The following is a 19,219-nucleotide window of genomic DNA, read 5'->3' on the forward strand; positions in this document are numbered from 1 at the left end:
ACCCAGATGCACGGAACTAAATTAGCTTCATAAGCTGAGCCTAGTTGACGCGGATGGAATTCTGTTTGCTAATCCATATTAGGTAAAAAGGACCAACGGTTTTTCTCACACTAACAGTTTGAAAATCCTTTTATGGTTACTTGACAGCTTTGGTGGAAAATAGTAAAATAACAATGACATAAATCGCTATTTAACCGTTTTTATCGAAAAATTTCTGACAGTGTCCAAGTCAATTTAATGTTTGTGTACAAAACTGAAAAGCATGATTTAATTTTGCAATTAAAAATCAAGTCAACATTAAAATAATAAATTTAAGACGATTAGGCTAATACTATAGGGGAAAATAAATAAATATCTATACTTTTATTTTCTAAATTTCAAGATAGCTTATTTATATAGAAATAAAATAAAATTTATTAAAACTTACTCAATTCCCATAAATACTTTCCCAACAACATCCCACTAAGCCACTATGTTATATGTTTTCAAACAAAGCAAGGCTTGACATGAAAACTTTGAGTTTTCTTGTTTGGCAAGATGTGCATAAATTAGCACACCTGTCTGTGTCTTCTTTTTTTTTCTAATTTATATCTTTAGATTTCTGATCTTTCTCAGCTATAATTTCCAGTGGCTTTTCAAAATCTTTTTCACCAGTACTTACTTATAAATGAAATCAATTCTGTTTCATTTTTAACTAAACGTTTTGCAATTTTATAATTTTTTACCAGTAAGAATGTATCTTATCTTTATTATGTGAATGATATGCATGTGTTGGATTTATTTATCTTCAATGAGATATCATAAAGCGGATAAATTGGAGAATAAACCAGATATAGATATTTAAATAGCAAACCAAAACATCTCTAATCAAATGAAAAGACTTATCATTAAATATTTTTTTTAGATAAGAATTTAAATGAGACGAAATATCAGAGCGAATACCACTTTTATTTTATTACAGATTGTGTAGCCATGTTGACAACATTTATTACCTGAATATGGTATTTATTCCTACAACGCATTTTACACTCATAAAGATAAGAAGAAGTTACATATGGAAGATTAAACATTCTTATCATTTCAGGTAAAATACCTTACAGGGAAGGTGTTAGAAATGTTCTTTTTTACTTTTGATAAGTAAAGTTTATAACAATGTTTCAAAATAATTTTGCGTTAATTATATGCGCTTTTACGGGTAAGTTTTATTCTTACTATCTATATTATTTATATACTTTTTATATTATTTGAGTAATTTGCACATTTTACAAAAAGAGTAAACTAATTCCAATCGCATTTTTTTTATTTTAAAAATTATAAGCATTTATTAATAAATTTATATTCTGATAAAAGTTTAATATTAAGCAAGCATAAATTTTCATCTAGTCTGGAATTCGTTATCAGGATTTTCAGCGATATAACAGATATCATAAGCATTTGTATCAAAATACGTTTTTAATTTTAACTTATGGTAGTCAAATTTTAAAACAAGTGCTGTGCGGGAGATGCATCATTAGTTATTTAAGGGAATTAGATTTTAATTATAATTTTCTGATGTAAAAAAGGATTTAAATTACGCTTTTAATTAGTACTAAATTATTAATATCATGATCAACTATTGTTAATTAAATGCTCGACCTCAATTGTTTAATTTAATGTTTAACCAAGTAGTTGCTTTTGTAATTTATGAAAATGGAACAGAGAAGGTTACTGCCAAGCACCGACTACAAAATGAATGTACTGTTTTCCAGGCTGAACTTTTGTGTATAAACCTGGTTGTTAAGTGGATACAAAATTCTATTAGTGAAAACCAAATTTTTAAATATCTCATTTGTACAGATTCTCTTTCTTCACTTTTTCTTTTGCGTGACACGACTTCTACTGAGAAGCTTGTGGTGGAAATTCACTCGATTTTGAACGCTCTTGAAAACGTAACTATTCATTTTTCTTACGTTCGTGGTCATAGCGGTATTTTGGGCAATGAAAGAGCAGACCAATTGGCTAGGGAAGCTACGTGTGGTGAAATAGACTTAAGGGTGTCTGTTCCAGCTTCTCACTGGAAGCGCATCGCTAGAGATAAAATCATTGCGGACTGGAATGCTGAATTTCTTGCTTCGCCTCGGTCGCTTTGGACGAAAAGGTTCTTTCCATCCATTTTTCACCGTTTGCAATGTAAATTCTTTGCAACTGATTTTAAATTGACCCAAATTTTAACAAACCATGGAAATTTTAAGAGATATTTATTTCGTTTCCATCTGCAGACCAGTGGAATTTGTGCTTGCGGTGATGCTGATGAAGATGCTGAACATATTCTTCTTCATTGTAGTCTGTATGCGAGTGCCCGAATGAATTTGAAGACTGATTTGAGACGTCTTTCTATTTGTTGGCTACCTGTCTTATCAGAACTGGTCAAAAGTATTGAAAGTCTTGCGGCCTTGTGGAATTTTGTTTTTAGTGTAAATTTGTAAATTTTTCTTCTTTTTGTTTTCCACTTACAATTGTAAGCCTCATGCTATACTTTGTGGTGCATGAGGAGTTTTAAGTCGTTTAAATAAATTTAAAAAAACCAGGTAGTTGATGATGTGATTAGAGAGAAAGGTGCATACACTACAGTGGGAAGCACTCAAGCACCAAACTCACAGTTATGATATCTCCTCATCTGATTTTTACTTTTAAAAATGTTCTGAAAATGCCAAAAATTCCGTACAGAATTTCCTCAACCAGTTTCGCATTTGTTCAATATGCAGAAGAGAACATACCGGGTGAGTATGCTCAGGCTAGTGAAGAAGTGAGGCCATTACTTGAATGCTTGTGCCCAGATGTAAGGTTGGTTTTAATGTCAGCAACAACCATGATCAATAAGCTCAACAAAGCTTATAAATGACTAGCAAATAAACCATGCAAGCTTGAAACAATGTTAAATGTAACTATGCTAGTTTATGTTCTATGAGGTTTGTATTAAGCTTGCAAAAACAACCCATTTATATCGAGATTCAATCTGCCTGAAAAGAGACTAGGAAAACCTTTTAAAATCGAGTATGAATCATCATTCGCAAAACAAGCGTTCTCAAACCGAGAATGAATTCACCTTCTCAAGGTTTATTTTAGATTTCATGACCATTACTAAAACAAGGTTCATTTGCGTAGGATTTTACATACTTTCTTTAACACTTTTAAAGTGAAGGTGGGTCTGAACATTAAGTTTTAAACTGAAACAAAATGTTGCATTTGAGATCTTGGGCAAAGCTGTAATGAAGAAAAGTCTAAAATAAGGTTTATAATACTTGGAAATAAAAGCCAAAAAATTAGATTTTTGTAAAGGTTTTTGTTTGTCCGTTTTTTTAATTTTTAAAGAAAAAAGCTTTGCATGCTAATCCTTCTACTAAGTTTAAAAAATAATTAATCAGTCAATGTTTCTATGCCTACCAAATAAAAAGGAAATTAAAACGTTGATTTTAAAGTTACCTGCTATCCGGGAGGGAATTCTGCATGACTGGTATACCATAGCTTTACTGTTTCAAATGTAAGCCTTTTTAATCGCTTAGTATCTAAAACTTTAACCTTATAATACATTAGGGAAGGAAATATTATTTTTAAAGGATATAATCGGTTGTTTTAATTTGAACCATGTTTTCATTGATATTTATCCATATAGTAATATGTATTCGAGTTGAAGATATCAGACATTGTTGAAATTTGCTCCAAAATGAGGTTACAGTAAATTTAAACGATATTAGGGTTCTATGCACTTTTAAAAAAATTTCGTGTATTCGAATACCAGAAATGGTGGCAACTAATTTACACCAAAGTGGTGTTCCACTAAGTGTTCCTCCACACCAAAAACCTAAGCTTAGTTCCTGGTGCCGTGAAACACCCAGGATGTTCTTCTATTCGATTCAAAGCCACGAAGCTTGTGATTTAGTATCATTAAAATTTATATTTACAGTACCATATGAAATACAAAAGGACCAGTAAAGTTATTTTTACGAAACAATATGACATAAGAATCAGTTATTTAGGTTGCATCCGCACTCTAAATCATAAAATAAAATAAGTTTGCAAATTAAACATATGCAGCAGAGAATGTTAAGACGATTCAAACTAGGCTTAGCAGAGTAGTAAATTATTCAATTGCTACAAATTATGCATTATAAAATTATTTATAGTTTACAGAGACTTGAAAATTTAAATATAAATATCCTTATTACACAACAAAAAACATGCATACATATTTTAACTGTGAAATTAAGTTTCTGCAGATCAAATGGAACATCTAAAATAGCAGCAAACATTCGCCAAGTCGTTATCAATTGTAAACAATTACAGACGAAATCAAAACGCTGCCAACATTGGAGTTTTTGGAGTATATTTACCGTATAGTGTAAAAGCGAAAGATCTTGGTATGAAGTTTTTGAAATTTCGGTGCTTAATACTTTTAAACATTCTCTAAATTGTATTAGCTCGATTTCGTGTTAACTTGAAAAAGAGTGTTTATTCGCGCATTTTTAAGGGTTGTTCAACATCAATATACGTTATAGTTTTCACAGCATGCTCTCAAAAATTTATACCAGTGTATATACTTAGTTTATTATAATTCAGATTCTGACAACAAATTTACTTGCGTGCTTATTACTATTATTATTTCAGCTGTTTTTACAGGAACAATAGCAGCAAAAGATTATCGAAACAAAACAATAGATTGTGTTTTTAAGCAATATAATGAATGCTATAAAACAATTGGAAGTTTAGGAGCAAATTTTTCCGCCAGATATGACGAAACAACCGCTGAAATAAATGCTACCTGCAAGTAAGTTTACAGATTTTGTGTCCTGTAAATTTTAATATTAACTCTTACAAGTCACTTTATTACACACTTGCGGTATTATGTATTGTGCTAAGTCCCAACTCATTGTACTAAGAAAAAAAGTATGGTCAAAATTACTAGAATATGGTAAAACTTACCTCGTTTCTGGCTGTTAGCACTTTGGTAATGATTTTGGTAAAATTAAAAGTAAAAGATTGCTTTATGATATGAGTTAGAATTTGGTTTATGTAGTAAAATTCTGTAATTTTTTTATGATACCTTAGTGCGTGATATAAAAACGATTTTTTTTAACATAATTTTTTTTTACAGTTTTGTATTTCTTACTAAAGGTGTTGTAATAGGAACTGTAATTATTTAAAACAGAATTTCTGGGAAACCATTACTAAATTAACTGAAACATTACCAAAGTTATGGTTCGAATACCGTATATTTTTTATTATCTGTATTATGGTTATGTTTTTACCAGAAATGTCTTTACCATATAATACTGTAATTTTACCAGCATTTTTTTCTCCATGTGCAACATCTGATTATAATGCTTTTTAATTTAATCGCTTTCCAAGAACATGAATTGCTTCTGTGAATTTCTTAATGAATAAGATTGTTAGTTTTTCTCATATAACGCAACTTCATGGTAGCTTATACTGTAAAAAATCCTGCATAAAATTACGGTATAAAGTAACGGCACTGGTATTTTTTATCGTACAATTTTACCGAATAAAAAATCCGATGTATGGTAATTTTTTTTTTAATATTAACTGTAAAATCTTTGTAATTAAATAAATATTTATGTAAAAACAACTGTATCAGATTTTACAATAAAAAGGAATTTTAAGGTGAAATGAATTCGACTGATGCTGTACTTAGGGTGCCAGTACTTTTTACCATAATTTCATTTACAGTGTACTCCAAAAATTGAATTTGTTTGATGCTTGTCTGTAAGTATTATTTTGTTCAGTCTCTCATTTTAAGTTTCCATTGAAAACTTCGTTGGGAAGGCATCGAAAAGCTATAACAATTCTAAAATATAATCAATTTATATCTATATTAAGATAAAATAAAAAGTAAATTTAATCATTCAACGTGATTCACTGCAAAAATTATATTTTCATTTTCGCTTTTTCCATTTTTATTTAAGATAATTAATATAAATTTAACGCAACTCCATTTAGACTAATTAATATAAATTTATGTAATTAATCATGAAGGAATTTCTAATACAGTCAACACAAATTTTATTTATATATAATATATATAACAGTAAATTTTCGAAATTCTTTAATGATAAAATTTTGGCATTCTTTTTAAATAATGTGTAGATAATTATGTTAGGGCAATTTACTATTTCCTTAAAATTCTAATTATAGATAAGAAAAAAAAGACAAGTTTTTTAATACATTAACGCTTTTTTATTCGATATTTCAGTAAGAAAAAGTAAAATTCAGCCACAAAAAATTGCATTTCATAAATATATTTTGCCCCTCTAAAGAAAATCAGCATTTTGGAACAAGCAGATAAGAATGATGTATTATCAACAAACAAATTAGGTTTATATTTTAAATAAAAAATAGCAATGGATACTATAAATACAAAAGTTCTTTGTCCTATAGAACTCATCCGTTTGAGTTCATTGCCAGGTTCAAATGCCGATTAATTAAAAACATTTATCACGACCTGAAAGAATTATTCTTTGCATCACATGATTCTATTCATTGCTTTTGTTTCGTATCTGAATAAGTTTGTCTTTCAAATTGATGGTCTAGCACACATATGGGACAGGGTTTTCATTGCTGATAAATAAATGTGAAATTATTACTTGATATCTTCTAACTAAAATATTTATTTTAGGGAAATGTTATCTGGAGTATCACTGCAATATAATTTTTATATTTAACTAACCGTTAATGTGGTTCTCATTTTAATTCATGCGTTCATTTTGCTTTTATTTTTTTCGATTTTTTTTATTGACGAAAAAAAAAATGAACTCAGTGCTGTCTACTGGAGGTTTAACTGATATATTAATGGATTTGAGTAAAAAGTCTTTGAAGTTTATAATAAAGAATATAAAAAATAAATTCCATTTAATTCTTATGCGTAAGCTTCGAATTGGTAATTGCAAAAAATACCTGATACTTATTTGAAATTAATAGCTTTTACACTGTTAGCATTTTTTAATTTTCTGACAAAAGGCTATGTACTTGCTGATTGCTTGTTTGCTATCAATTGCACTTGGAGCCTTGCTCTACTTCGAAAATACTAATCGTTACTTCGTCCCCCAAAATTTGCATAATTTAATAACTTTTGGCAAAAATAATTTTGTTATTTATTAAAACAAGACGAAAATAATGTATTTATGGAGAAATTTCAATTATTTTTTCGAAAATCTCACTGAAACCTTTTTTTAATCAAGCTCTTCTAATAAATATTGAAAAAAAACTTATATTTCTTTATATTTAATAAAAATATCAAAACCTATCCCGTTGAAATAAAACTTAATGCTGATTTTTTTAAATATATATATATGTTTAAATTGTTTAAAAAATTTTTATGTGTGAATTACCGAACTCTAAGTTGTAAATGTACTCTGAAGAAAAAAGTATCTTCAAAACTACCAGAATATGGTAAAACTTGCGGTGTTTCTGGTTTTATGAGAACACCAGAAAGTTCGGTAATTTTTTTACCGAAACGCTTTGGTAATAGCACTTATAAAATTTGGTAAATGCTGTAATTTTATCACTATTCCTTAGAGCCTGGCATGTAAACCATTTTTTGAATAGATTTCCTTTCCAATTTTGTTTTTACTAAATGTGTGGTAATAAGAAATGTAACTTCGAAAACCCCAATTTCCAGTAAACGGCTACCATATGAAAGGAAAAATTATTAAATGAATGACTTAAATACCGTATTTTTTGGTTTTAGTAACCAGAATTATGTTTCTTTTTACCAAAGATTTCAGTACAGTAGGGTAATTTTACCAGTATATTTTGTTTATCAGTTCATTATGTTTCGATCTCTACTGTAGGTAACAGTAACCAACTTTCATTGAAAGTCTACAAATTACGATCGCAAAGGGGTAATATAATAATTAATTTAAAATATAGATCTTTTATCTATTGCATAAAAACTCAATGCGGATTTTATTTTATCTGCATGTGTTTCTAACAGTTTGTTAGACGATATATTTTGATTGTGCAGCGCTACATTATATTCAGCGCTACTTTATATGAAAATTAACGCTTCAGTAATCATTGATGAAGGTGTTGCGTACAGGAATTGTTGTGTCGAAATATGAACAGGTTTTAACACGTCTGTTGCTGTTAGCTGTTGTTTTTTAATAAAATTTATAATCACAAAGAATTATTCTAGTAATTTTGTGACCTCAACAGTAGTTTGGTAGATATTTTTCTTGCTAAAAAAACAAATCTTATCACAGTAATGCGTATTTCACGGAAATATTTTTTTCTACATAAATTTGTAGTCTAACGCTTTATATCTGTTTATAGCTCATCAAGGACAGCGACGGAACGATGTCTTTCAGACATAACGACTAGCTGCAATACAAGATTAGATAGCAGCATTGGTCTCTCCGTTAATTCCTTAATTGGATCACTTTGCAATAATAAGTCAAAAGAACAAGCAAGTAAGTTCAAATTAACGTTAATCTTAGAAATGCTTAACTTACGAATAGTAAATTTATTACTAAAATAATTTTTTTCTAGGTATGATAAAGTGGCTATATTGTAAAGAAAAATTCGGGGGAATTAAGGTTATAAGTGCTGGCACCGCACTGTTAGAATGTTCATTCTAAAACGACGGTAAAATAACCGGCAGCAGTCTGTTCCTCCAATTAACCGTACAGTTTACGGTAAAGGGTACTTTTTTTACCCTTATGGTTTTGAAACTGCTTACAACTAGTATGGTTAAAAAAACAACGAATACAAAATTACACTGTTTTTTAATCACTTAAAACATGCATGGTTTCAAAACCCAAAAAATTAAATTTAATTGGACATTATAGTTAAGTTATGTTAGGCAATTAACAATGGTGTTAGGTTGTGGTTGAGTTGTGTTTTGTCAAATGAGTCATGTATTGTGGCCTACTTAGTTATCTGATGATTCCATCTATCTTGAGCAACTGGAAATACAAGATTTTTTTTTGTGTGGAGAATCTTTATGGTGATGTGGAGAATCTTTATGGTGATGTGGAGAATCTTTATGGTGATGTGGAGAATCTTTATGGTAAAAATGCTATGCGAGAATGAGAGTATCCAATTCTAATAGTCCATGATCGCAAATTAGAGTGTGCAGAACACTGGAAACTCTTCATGAGTCTAAGGGAATGAGGAAAATATAGTGGTGTAAAACTCTGGGAATCGAATCCTCGTTCTATTGGCCATGAGATTGACAGATTAGCCCTCACTGCCTTAATATTTACCCTGTTGCAGGGCTTCATTAAATAACATATTTAATAAAGCCTTGTGGCTTCATTGAATATTCACTAAGATGCTTCTTTAGGTGGACCTAGTTGGTGCGATAAAACTCTGGTTATTTAACCGTATTAGGTGAAAGGAGTTATTAAGCGGTTTTTCTTGCAGTTAATAGTTTGAATACCATTTATTTATGATTATATAACAATTTTGTTTGAATATAGTTAAATAACAATTAAATAAACAATTTAACAATTTTTCCTGAGAAATTTTTAGCAGTACATGAGTTTATAATCCGTAAAATTCATTTTTATCGTAAACTTTTATACCGCAATTTTTACAGTAATATTTATTTCAGTATACTGATTCGGTAAATATTGGTATAAAAATTACGGATTGCGAGATTTTTTGTTCTGTAAAGTCTTACGGTAAAAAGTAAGTAGTACCCTGAGTGATGGCACTACTTACCGGAATTTTTTACAGTGCACAAACAAGTCAATGCTATTCAATATTTATTAAATGACTCACGGTGACTAAAAATGCTGCTCAAAGAATAAATTAATTAGAAATTCCCTTTTTTATTATCGATCTAACTAGATGAAGAAAATATAGAGCTGTTTACAGCTTTGTATCGCTGTAGTCATTTCATTATGTGTCTTTGTTAGTTGTTTGTAGCTTTGATATCCGATTTCGCACAAAAACACTCTGTTCGCATTTATGCTGTAAAAACGGGGATGTCACGCATCGTTATGTGCATTATTAGCAAAACTGAAAAAAACACAAACGCTATAAAAAATTAGTTTACGTGTTCATATCCTCACTAAGTAGTATTTATCCCAATCATAAATTTATTATTTATTTATACTATTACATGTTTTCATCCAGATCGCGATTTTTATTTTATGGTAATTAGCCGTAAGATGTTTCATGTTCTGGGATGAATTTATGATATAGGATAAAAATATGTTTCTGATAAACTTATTTGAAAACTTATATTCAAAACTTTATTTTAATAACTAAGCTATATATCAGCATCAACTCTCGTATTATTATTCATATTTATTTAAAAATGTATGCCTCTATATGTCAGATTTCGGATACAATTTAAAGTAAATTAGTGAATTCTTTTTTCTCGCTATGAAATTTATCTTTTATCTCGCTAGATTTGCTTTTATGTATGTTGCCGTCAATTTATTAAATACCAGCATTCTATAAAAGAACAACTACTAAATGTCTAGAATGCTTGGTGGTTTCAGCAAAGTATAGGAAAAATGTGATGTATTTTGCCTGACGTATATATTGCCAATATGTTCTTCTTTTGTCATTCCAATAAATACCCAAGCGCGAATGAAATAATAATCGTTTCATACTTTGCTGGTTTGTGATTCTTCATTCTATAGAATACATTGGTAAAGTCTGAAGTATTTATCATTTCATTTTTATCGTTCATACTTAGTAATTGATGAAAATAGCTATAGTTTGAAAATTATCATAATTTATTATGTAATTAGTGATATTTTCCATTTAAAAAAATACACTAGATTTTACAAAATTCTTCCATTTTTTTCAGGGTTTCTTAATTCAAGTGCGTGTTATAACAAGAACCAGAAAAGAAGAATAGACTGCGTGACTTCTTATAGCCCCGGCTCTAATACTGATGCACGATCATTATGTTGGTAGGTAATTCACACAATGTAAGGAATACTTCGTTCCGCACTAAATATATCTCCTAAGAATCATATTCTAAAATGAAGTTATAAAAGTAGCCACTTTAGGGGTTGCAAATTAATATTTAATCAAACGGGAAAGAAAAGCGATATCTGAATTAGGAATCGGAATTTTTTTCAGTTGAAAGAATAGAATACAGCCCCGGTTCTAATACTGATTAACGCCCATTATGTTGGTAGGTAATTCACACAATGTAAAGAATGCTTCGTTCCGCACTAAATATATCTCCTAAGAATCATAGTCTAAAATGCTGTTATAAAAGTAGCCTCTTTAGGGGTTGCAAATTAATATTTAATCAAACAAGAAAGAAAATCGGCATCTAAATTCGGAATCGGAATTTTTTTCAGTTGAAAGAATAGAATACGTGACTTCTTACAGCCCCGGTTGTAATACTGATCAACGCTCATTATGTTTGTAGGTAACTCACACAATGTAAGGAATGATTCCTTCTGTACTAAATATATCTCCTTAAGAATCATATTCTAAAATGAAGTTATAAAAGTTGCCACTTTAGGATTTGTAAATTAATATTTAATCAAACAAGAAGGAAAAGCGGTATCTGAATTCGGAATCGGAATTTTTCTGCTGAAAGAATAGAATACGTGGTTTCCTACAGCCCCGGTTGTAATACTGTTCAATGTTGGTTGGTAATTCCCAACAATGTAAGAAATACTTCGTTCGGCACTAAATATATTTTCTAAGAATCATGTTATAAAATGAATTTATAAAAGTAGCCCCTTTAGGGCTTGCAAATTAATATTTTTTTTAAAAAAAAGAAAGAAAGGCGACATCTAAATAATGCTTCACATGTAAAGAAGACAGAACCAAAAAAGCGTCAAAACTGGTTTGATTACCTGAGAGCTTAAATATTAATTTTTGATCCCTAACGATACACTTTCATGAATTCATTTGGTGATGAAGTCTTTAAAAAATATTAAGTGCAACGATTGCAAACCACTCTGTCTGCAGCGTTAGAATAATATTTTGAAGATGGAATTGGGAATTTATTGCATGGATTACTGATGATTTTACGAAATTTATCGATGCGTTGCGAAACACGTGAATATTATAGCAAGAAAAAAGACCGTCAATGTTACGTACAGGTGTTAGGAATAGTTTTACTTTAAATTAACTGTAAACTAAAGTTTGTTTATCCAACAAAAACTGCAATAAAAAGGAATTTGAATTATTTTAAAAAGATAAAAACTTTGTTGATTAGTGTAGATTTTGGAACTCTTATTTTTTTAATACATAAAAATATTTTGAATTCGTTTGAAAAAGAATTTAAAAAAATGCGCATGGCTATGCATTGAATCGTGTAATTGTGCATTGAGATAACTATTCCAGTCAACAATGTAAACATAACTAGCTTGTTTTATGATATGATAAATTATTTATGTGAATAATGAAATAACTTAGTTTTTATGTATTGAGTATTATGTATGTATTGAAATATTGAAATAACTTAGTATAACTTAGTATAACTTAGGATTATGTATTGAAATAACTTAGTTTTTATGTTTTTATGTATTGTAAAGAAAAAGTATTGAGTTGTATTTGGTGTCTGAAAGTGGCGATTTGTTTGCTGTATTAGTTAATGATATTATTTGACTATTAAGGAAAAATGAAAGGACAGAGAGATGAGTACTTTGTTACGTCTTGCTCAGGAAACAGAAAAAAAAAACAGTTATATAATTTTTAATCAGCTGGGGGAATGGGGTTCTGTAGAGTAAGGGACTGAGATTTAATTGGAATGATTTGACATGTAACATAAAATCATATTTGGCATTTCCTATATACAACGTCTTTTTATGATCAATTTTGAAACTAGTTGTGAAAGTACGTGATAATAAAATATCTAGTTTCGTAATGAAAATACGGCTAACCGTATAATCCTGTTTTCCATAATTTTTTTTAAATTTAATTTATTAAACCACTAATCATTTTTGGGACACTCATTAGCAATTTTATGAGCATTCCCTTCTGTTAACTATTTTTTTTTTTAAAAATTTATTCGTATTTTTACTTCTGGCTTGGTGGGATGCGCAAAAAGCTTATTATGCCCATTTGTTCAGACATAAATAAATCATACTTATTTTACTTTTGAAGAGAGTGAACTACTCAATTTTTTTAAAAATATAAATTGTATAATAGAAAATATACCTACTTAACCTACTTAAAAATTTAAGGTTTTACAATTGCGTTTTTAAGGTATGAAGTAGTTAATTAAATAATTTATAAAAGTAATGAATAAATAAATAAAAAAAACTGGTTAAAATACGAAAATTTTGTTGTATAGTTGTCACCATTTTTGTTTTGGAGTAAACTAACATTTTTTACAGTGCATGAAGCCACATTTTTATTTCGTTTTTCACCGTTATAGTTTCATTAATACATTTATTTTCTGTTTGGTTGTTTATATATAACACATATTTTCATCTGCAGTAGAATCAATTTAAAAGCTTAATTTCATAAATATTTAGTTTAAGAAACAAGCACATTTTTAGTAATATATTCACCCGAATTCTTCAAACCAATCTTTTTATCAGTTTTATTTGCACGATAATTACTTTTCTGTACTTAAAAATGTATTTAGTTTACCTCATCACCAAAAATAGTGGCACTACAATGTAAGAAATTCAGGATCAAATTATAATATAAGTACCGGCACTTTGGGTTTATGTTACGTAAAATCCACTTTGAAATTGCTTTTGTAAAATATTATACCGTAATTTTTACAGTAATTATTTAATTAGAGTGATACAGTGATTTTACAGTAATTATGACAATAAAAATTTCTCTACATCAGATTTTTTTTCCGTAACATGTTCCAGTAAAAATGGATTGTAATGTAAAAAGTATCGACCCCCTGAGTACCGATATTTTTTACCCTACTTTGGTCCTGAATTTCTTACAATCTATACACCAAATGTTTTGCAGAGTAGTGATCGGAAATGAAATAATTCTTAAAAAAATAGTCAACACCAGCAAAATTATTACTTTTGAATTTTATCCTAATAAAATCGGAAACCACATCTATGTTAATCCAATAAAAAAATTGAGATCTTTCATTCGAATAATTATAATTTTTTTATTTTGATTAGTTTGATCTTTTATCTAAATTTATTTTGATGTCGCAATAATTTGGTTGCACTCCACCCCCCCCCCAAAAAAAAAACATTACGAATCGAGGGAGATAATTTGTTGAACGAAACAAGTTGCGAAGCTCTCTAATATTTCATCAAATTATAAAAATTTTAAATTGCTATAAAAAATTAATTTAACAATCAAGAAATGTTTTCATTAAATCGAGAGTATATTTTATCTGCGTGAAATACTAACTTATATAAGCGCTATTAGTTGTATAAAATGATTTTATTGTGCAAAAGTTATTTTCAAACTAAAAATTAGTCAATAGCAATGATGTCTGGGAGATTACAATTAGTTAATACTTTTAGCAATAGTAGAAATAATCCATTTGGTTTAGTAAAACAAATCACGTTTTCGTCACATTCCGTTGATTTTTCTCATATACATTTAATGTAGCGCAGACATTTAATCAACATCGCGTCTGCGAGAGATATAAAATATCTGCAGGAAATGAGTTGTTCAAAGGTCCGTTGTGATTTCATAATTCAATTAAGTTTTTCAACTAAATAATTCATGTATGAAAACAAGATAAGCTATTTACATGTTTTCTTACTCTTTCTAAACGACATTTTAAAAATATCAATACTGTAAGTACACTGTAAAATGTTTTGGTCAAACTACGTTAAAAACTATAGGCACTCAGGGCGCCGGCACTTTTTATAATTATACCATTAATAATTCTCAAAGTAATGATAAAATTTTAACTTTTCCTTCCACCTTAATTCCTGCACACTTTTCGGTACACCTTAGTAATTCCAATTTTTTTTTGTCTTATATTCTCCTTGCACCAAAAAAATCATAATAATAATAAATTAAAAAATTAAGTTGAACCCCCAAAACAGTGGCATTTTAATATGGGGAGAAATAAAATTACTTTTCTTAGTCCTTGGTTAAAATTATAATAATATAATTTAATAATTACTTAATAATTACACAGCCAATAATTATAGAAGTAATAATTTAATTTGAACTTTTCTATCTTAATTCTTGTATACTTTTCTTAACACCTTAGTAATTTCAAATTTTTTGTCTTATATTCTCTTTGCACCAAAAATAATAATAATAAATAGAATAATTAAATTGAACACTCAAAACCTCGGCATTTTAATGTATAGAGAGAAATAAAAATACTTTCCTTATTTCCGATTAGACTTAATTTTATAAAAAAAAAAGAAGTATTTTCCTTAATTCTTCATTAGGTTTAAGTTTGCAAAGAAAATAGAAATATTTTTCTTAGTCTTCAACTAGATTCTCACCTCAGATTCTTGGAGCCTTATCCCCCATGGCCCTCGCTGCACACCATTGATACTTAGTCTCGATGGCATTGAGGGCATTCGAAAGTTCTTTTGATATTTTATTTAATGTTTTTCCGCGATGTTTTCTTTGAAAATATGACACTAATCCTCTTTTAATGAAGCGTATTTGAAAATAAAAAATTCAAGCAGTAAGCTTATTTTTTTCTTCGAAATACAAAGGCACTTAATTTGCTTAAAGCAGATCTTTCATAGATTTAATGGTCTTCTGTTAAAGTTTATTATCAAATTTAGATTTTAAATTATTTTTATCTCTGCAAAGTACGTTTTTCAATGTTTTTACATTAAATAAAAAAATTTTTGAAAGTTATCCTTCATATCTAAAGAAACAAAAACTATCTCCGTATCCCCCATTTTAATACAGATTTTTACATATTGTTTAAGACAAAATTTCCGTAATGAAAATTTATGAGCTATTTTGGAAAATTATTTGCTAATTTGACAATGCAAATTTTTTGCTAGATAAATAAAGCCAATTTTTTTGTTTTATTCTTAGCTTATATCTGAAATCCTAATAATAACAAACTAGTTTCTTCTTATAAGTTTATTTGTTGATTATCTATTCAAAAACATTCTTTATTCTAGAGTAACTTTTGCCAGAATCCTGTTGGAAAAAGTTGAATAACGTAAGGCAAAAGTTGCTAAATTATTTCTCCACGCAATTTTTTTAAATGAAATTATATTTAAGTTTAACATTAATGCTCCCAAAATTGCAAAAAAAGGCAGAAAGCTTCCTTATCATCTTGATTAAAAATATATATATCTTAAAAATAATTTAGAACAAATGTTCCATAGGTAAAAAATGCTAGTTCACTCGTAAGCACAATTTTTTTTAATGATAATTAAATTTAAGTTCAACATTTAGCGTGAATCCAGTCAAATGGCAAAATACAAGATCTGTTTCAATAATTTTACTAGAAGCATTTGAGAAAGGTTTTCATATTATAAATCTGGCAAAATAAGGTAATTATAATGTAATAACGTTAAATAAAAACATAATTAAGTTTGTATCATTATGACACTTATGAGGGTGTGAAATCTAAGGAAATCTTTCTTATCTTTTTTCTAAACTGTAAAAAAAAATCTTAAAAAATCACTGTATAAAGTGCCAGAATTGCATTCAGAGAGCTAGTACTTTTGACCGCAATATTTTATACTGTAATTCTTACAGTAATATTTACTGAATTAAAGTGATTTATCAAATGTTAATGAAAAATCTAAGGAAATCTTTTCTTTTCTTCTTTCTAAACTGTAAAAAGAATTCCTATAAAAATTACAGTAAAAAATGCTGGAATTACATTCAGAGTGATTGTACTGTAAAACTTCGTGCTGTAAATTTTACAGTAATATTTACTGAAATAAAGTTATTTATCGAATATTACTGAAAAAAATTACTACGTATCATTTATATATTTGTTTGTTTTGCGATACGATACAAAATTTTACGATGGAAATGAATCTTAAGTTAAAAAGCAATGGCACCTTGAATGCTGGTACTTTTAATCGTAATTGTTCAGGATGTTACTGTGTAGTTCTTAAAACCATGAGTGCATTTCACTGGTCAAGAATAATTCTGGTGTCAACGAACAAATCACAGTCGTTTTTTTCGTTTAGTATATATTATATATTCTGAACGTTACCATAAAATAAAACAAAGCACTGTAAGAAATGGATGGCCTCGAGGATAAATCACTATCTTCTGATATGAGCAGCACGGTTTTATATCTCGTATATATACTAGTCGAATCTTTATAATTCCGAATATATATGAATGAAATGGTATTAGATGCATGATACTCTTAATACACATCGGCTAGCACATGATGAGTTTAAGTTTGACTTCAATCAAGCTGACCGCGCGAGGTTTTCCTAATGCTCTTAAGTTTCACATTGAGAAGTCAAATTTATTTTGATGCTTAATTTAGAGTGTAGTGTTCAAACTGAAGGTATTTTGAGTGAAAGTTCCTGTTAAATCAGTAAGGTCAGACGTAAGAGCTATCACCCTAAACCATTAGGGTTAGTGATAAAAACCTTTAAACTAAGTCGCACTACTAGATTGATTTACCAACAGGGATAAAATAAAATTAAAGATAATGTATGTGCTTCAAAACCATTGGGTCAAAGATCAAAACCGACAAAACAGAGTTGATCTACTTAGATTAATCGACATAGGTGATATAAAATTCCAAACAATGATTTTTTTTTTATCCACAATTTTATAAAATAAAATTAGGAATACTAAAAATACACTAAATTAAATATAATTTTACTCCTGACTTTAGTTGCCTTCGCAACGCTGTGATCGACATCATCGTCACTCTTTTTTTCAGACATAAGAGTACCTTCAATTAATTGTAGTTTCTTTTACCATTGTAATTTGTTCTTTTGCTTTTATTAGTTGCTCATCATTTTGATCTAGGTTGTAAGTTGATCTGTTTTTACAAAATAGTGCCAAATTGTTTGAACTTTAAGTTCTGCTATTATGAACAGCCCAAATGTCAAGATACAATCAAACATGGTTTTCTACAATGTCTACAGCTTCGTATGTCCACAACTACGCTGTGTCCTCTTAACCAAATACCACTTTAATTTAATTATTTTTAACCACAAAGTATTTATGTTAAAATAGTTGCAGGCTCTTATTTAACATATTAAAATATGATGTAAGCATATTTCAGAAACATATGAGTATGAGCTTTTCAAACAGTAGCTACAGCACTTCTTACTGAAACTTACTGGTGTGGAGAAAAAAAGAGATAAACCATGATAACGGAAAGAGGGGAAAACGTGGAGACTGGAAAATATGCATAACCTTGTGGCGCTTATTATATTTACAAAGTTTATAGTAATAAAAATAATGTTTTATATTTAATAATCTTTAAATGTTAATTAATTTTAAAGTATTTAATATTGTTAAAAAATATATAAAAATGACCACGAAGTACCTTAATTTTATACTTTAATTGTTTTCATTTTAAAATCCTCAAAATTGTTTTTATACATTTCTTAATTTAATGGTAGAAAATGATTTAAAAGTGGTAAAAAAATTATTTATACAAAGGAAGTAAATATATTTCAATTGTAATCTTTATATAAATCTAAATATTTAAAAAAAAAGCTAAAACTTAAAATTAAAACATGAAATCCTTTTCATAAATTTATTGAAATTTAACTTCTGTATTAATGTGTTTCTTTTTTCAGCTCATTGCAAAAGCAACAAGAATGTCTACGGAATAACATGACTCTTGTGTGTCCTCATAATGCAACTGACTTTCAAAATCACTTAGTAAATGAATATCGGAATGTTCATTTTATTTTATGTGGCACATACTTTAAATATTGTAATAGTGCCCCGATACTGGGTGGTTATTTGTTAACAATAATAGTAGTGATAGCAATAACACTTCTGTGATTGTTATGCTTATTATCTGCAGGACGTGTACATAGATGTTGAATAAATTATGTTTTTATTTAGTTTTTAAATCAATTATTTAAAATGTTGATAAATTCTTTTTTTTCACTTTTATAAAGCAAGAATTATGTTTTTGTTTCATAATATTTATCTTGATTAGATTGTTAAACATTTGTTTATTTATCTATATTGTAATTTCCAAATCAGTGATAGTAATTTTGTAGATACTGTGACATTTTTATCTGCATATATCCAACCAGCTGCTCTCCATGAACAAGACAGAGCATGGAACTTCGTTTTTATCATCATCGTTAGAACGTCATCGTTTAAAATCGGAGTACTGTTTTGCAATTACGAGATGAGCTAC

General features: G+C 28.6%; 1 protein-coding gene across 2 annotated transcripts; it reads left to right on the plus strand.

The window, feature by feature from the left end:
* The first annotated feature begins 865 nt into the window (after positions 1–865).
* LOC107457094 (uncharacterized) lies at positions 866–18,914 on the plus strand. 2 transcript variants are annotated; one of them, XM_016075155.4, is made up of 6 exons: positions 866–1,001; positions 1,085–1,195; positions 4,645–4,804; positions 8,326–8,462; positions 10,820–10,925; positions 18,642–18,914. In XM_016075155.4, the coding sequence occupies exons 2-6, from the start codon at positions 1,153–1,155 to the stop codon at positions 18,850–18,852; spliced, it is 657 nt and encodes a 218-aa protein (XP_015930641.2). In that variant the 5' UTR covers positions 866–1,001; positions 1,085–1,152; the 3' UTR covers positions 18,853–18,914. The 2 variants fall into 2 exon arrangements, with proteins under 2 accessions (XP_015930641.2, XP_071039344.2); XM_071183243.2 differs by lacking the exon at positions 866–1,001 and having other exon boundaries at positions 1,057–1,195.
* Positions 18,915–19,219: the final 305 nt, after the last annotated feature.

Source organism: Parasteatoda tepidariorum, chromosome 7, assembly GCF_982258835.1.
Source record: "Parasteatoda tepidariorum strain Cologne lab strain chromosome 7, Ptep-v5.0, whole genome shotgun sequence".
Lineage (NCBI taxonomy): Eukaryota > Metazoa > Arthropoda > Arachnida > Araneae > Theridiidae > Parasteatoda > Parasteatoda tepidariorum.

Bases quoted from the DNA above. Each gene is read 5' to 3' on its own strand.
- LOC107457094 (XM_016075155.4), top strand. From the start codon at position 1,153: ATGTTTCAAAATAATTTTGCGTTAATTATATGCGCTTTTACGG. The intron at 1,196-4,644 runs GTAAGTTTTATT...TTATTATTTCAG, and splicing joins AATTATATGCGCTTTTACGG to CTGTTTTTACAGGAACAATA. The intron at 10,926-18,641 runs GTAGGTAATTCA...TTCTTTTTTCAG, and splicing joins GATGCACGATCATTATGTTG to CTCATTGCAAAAGCAACAAG.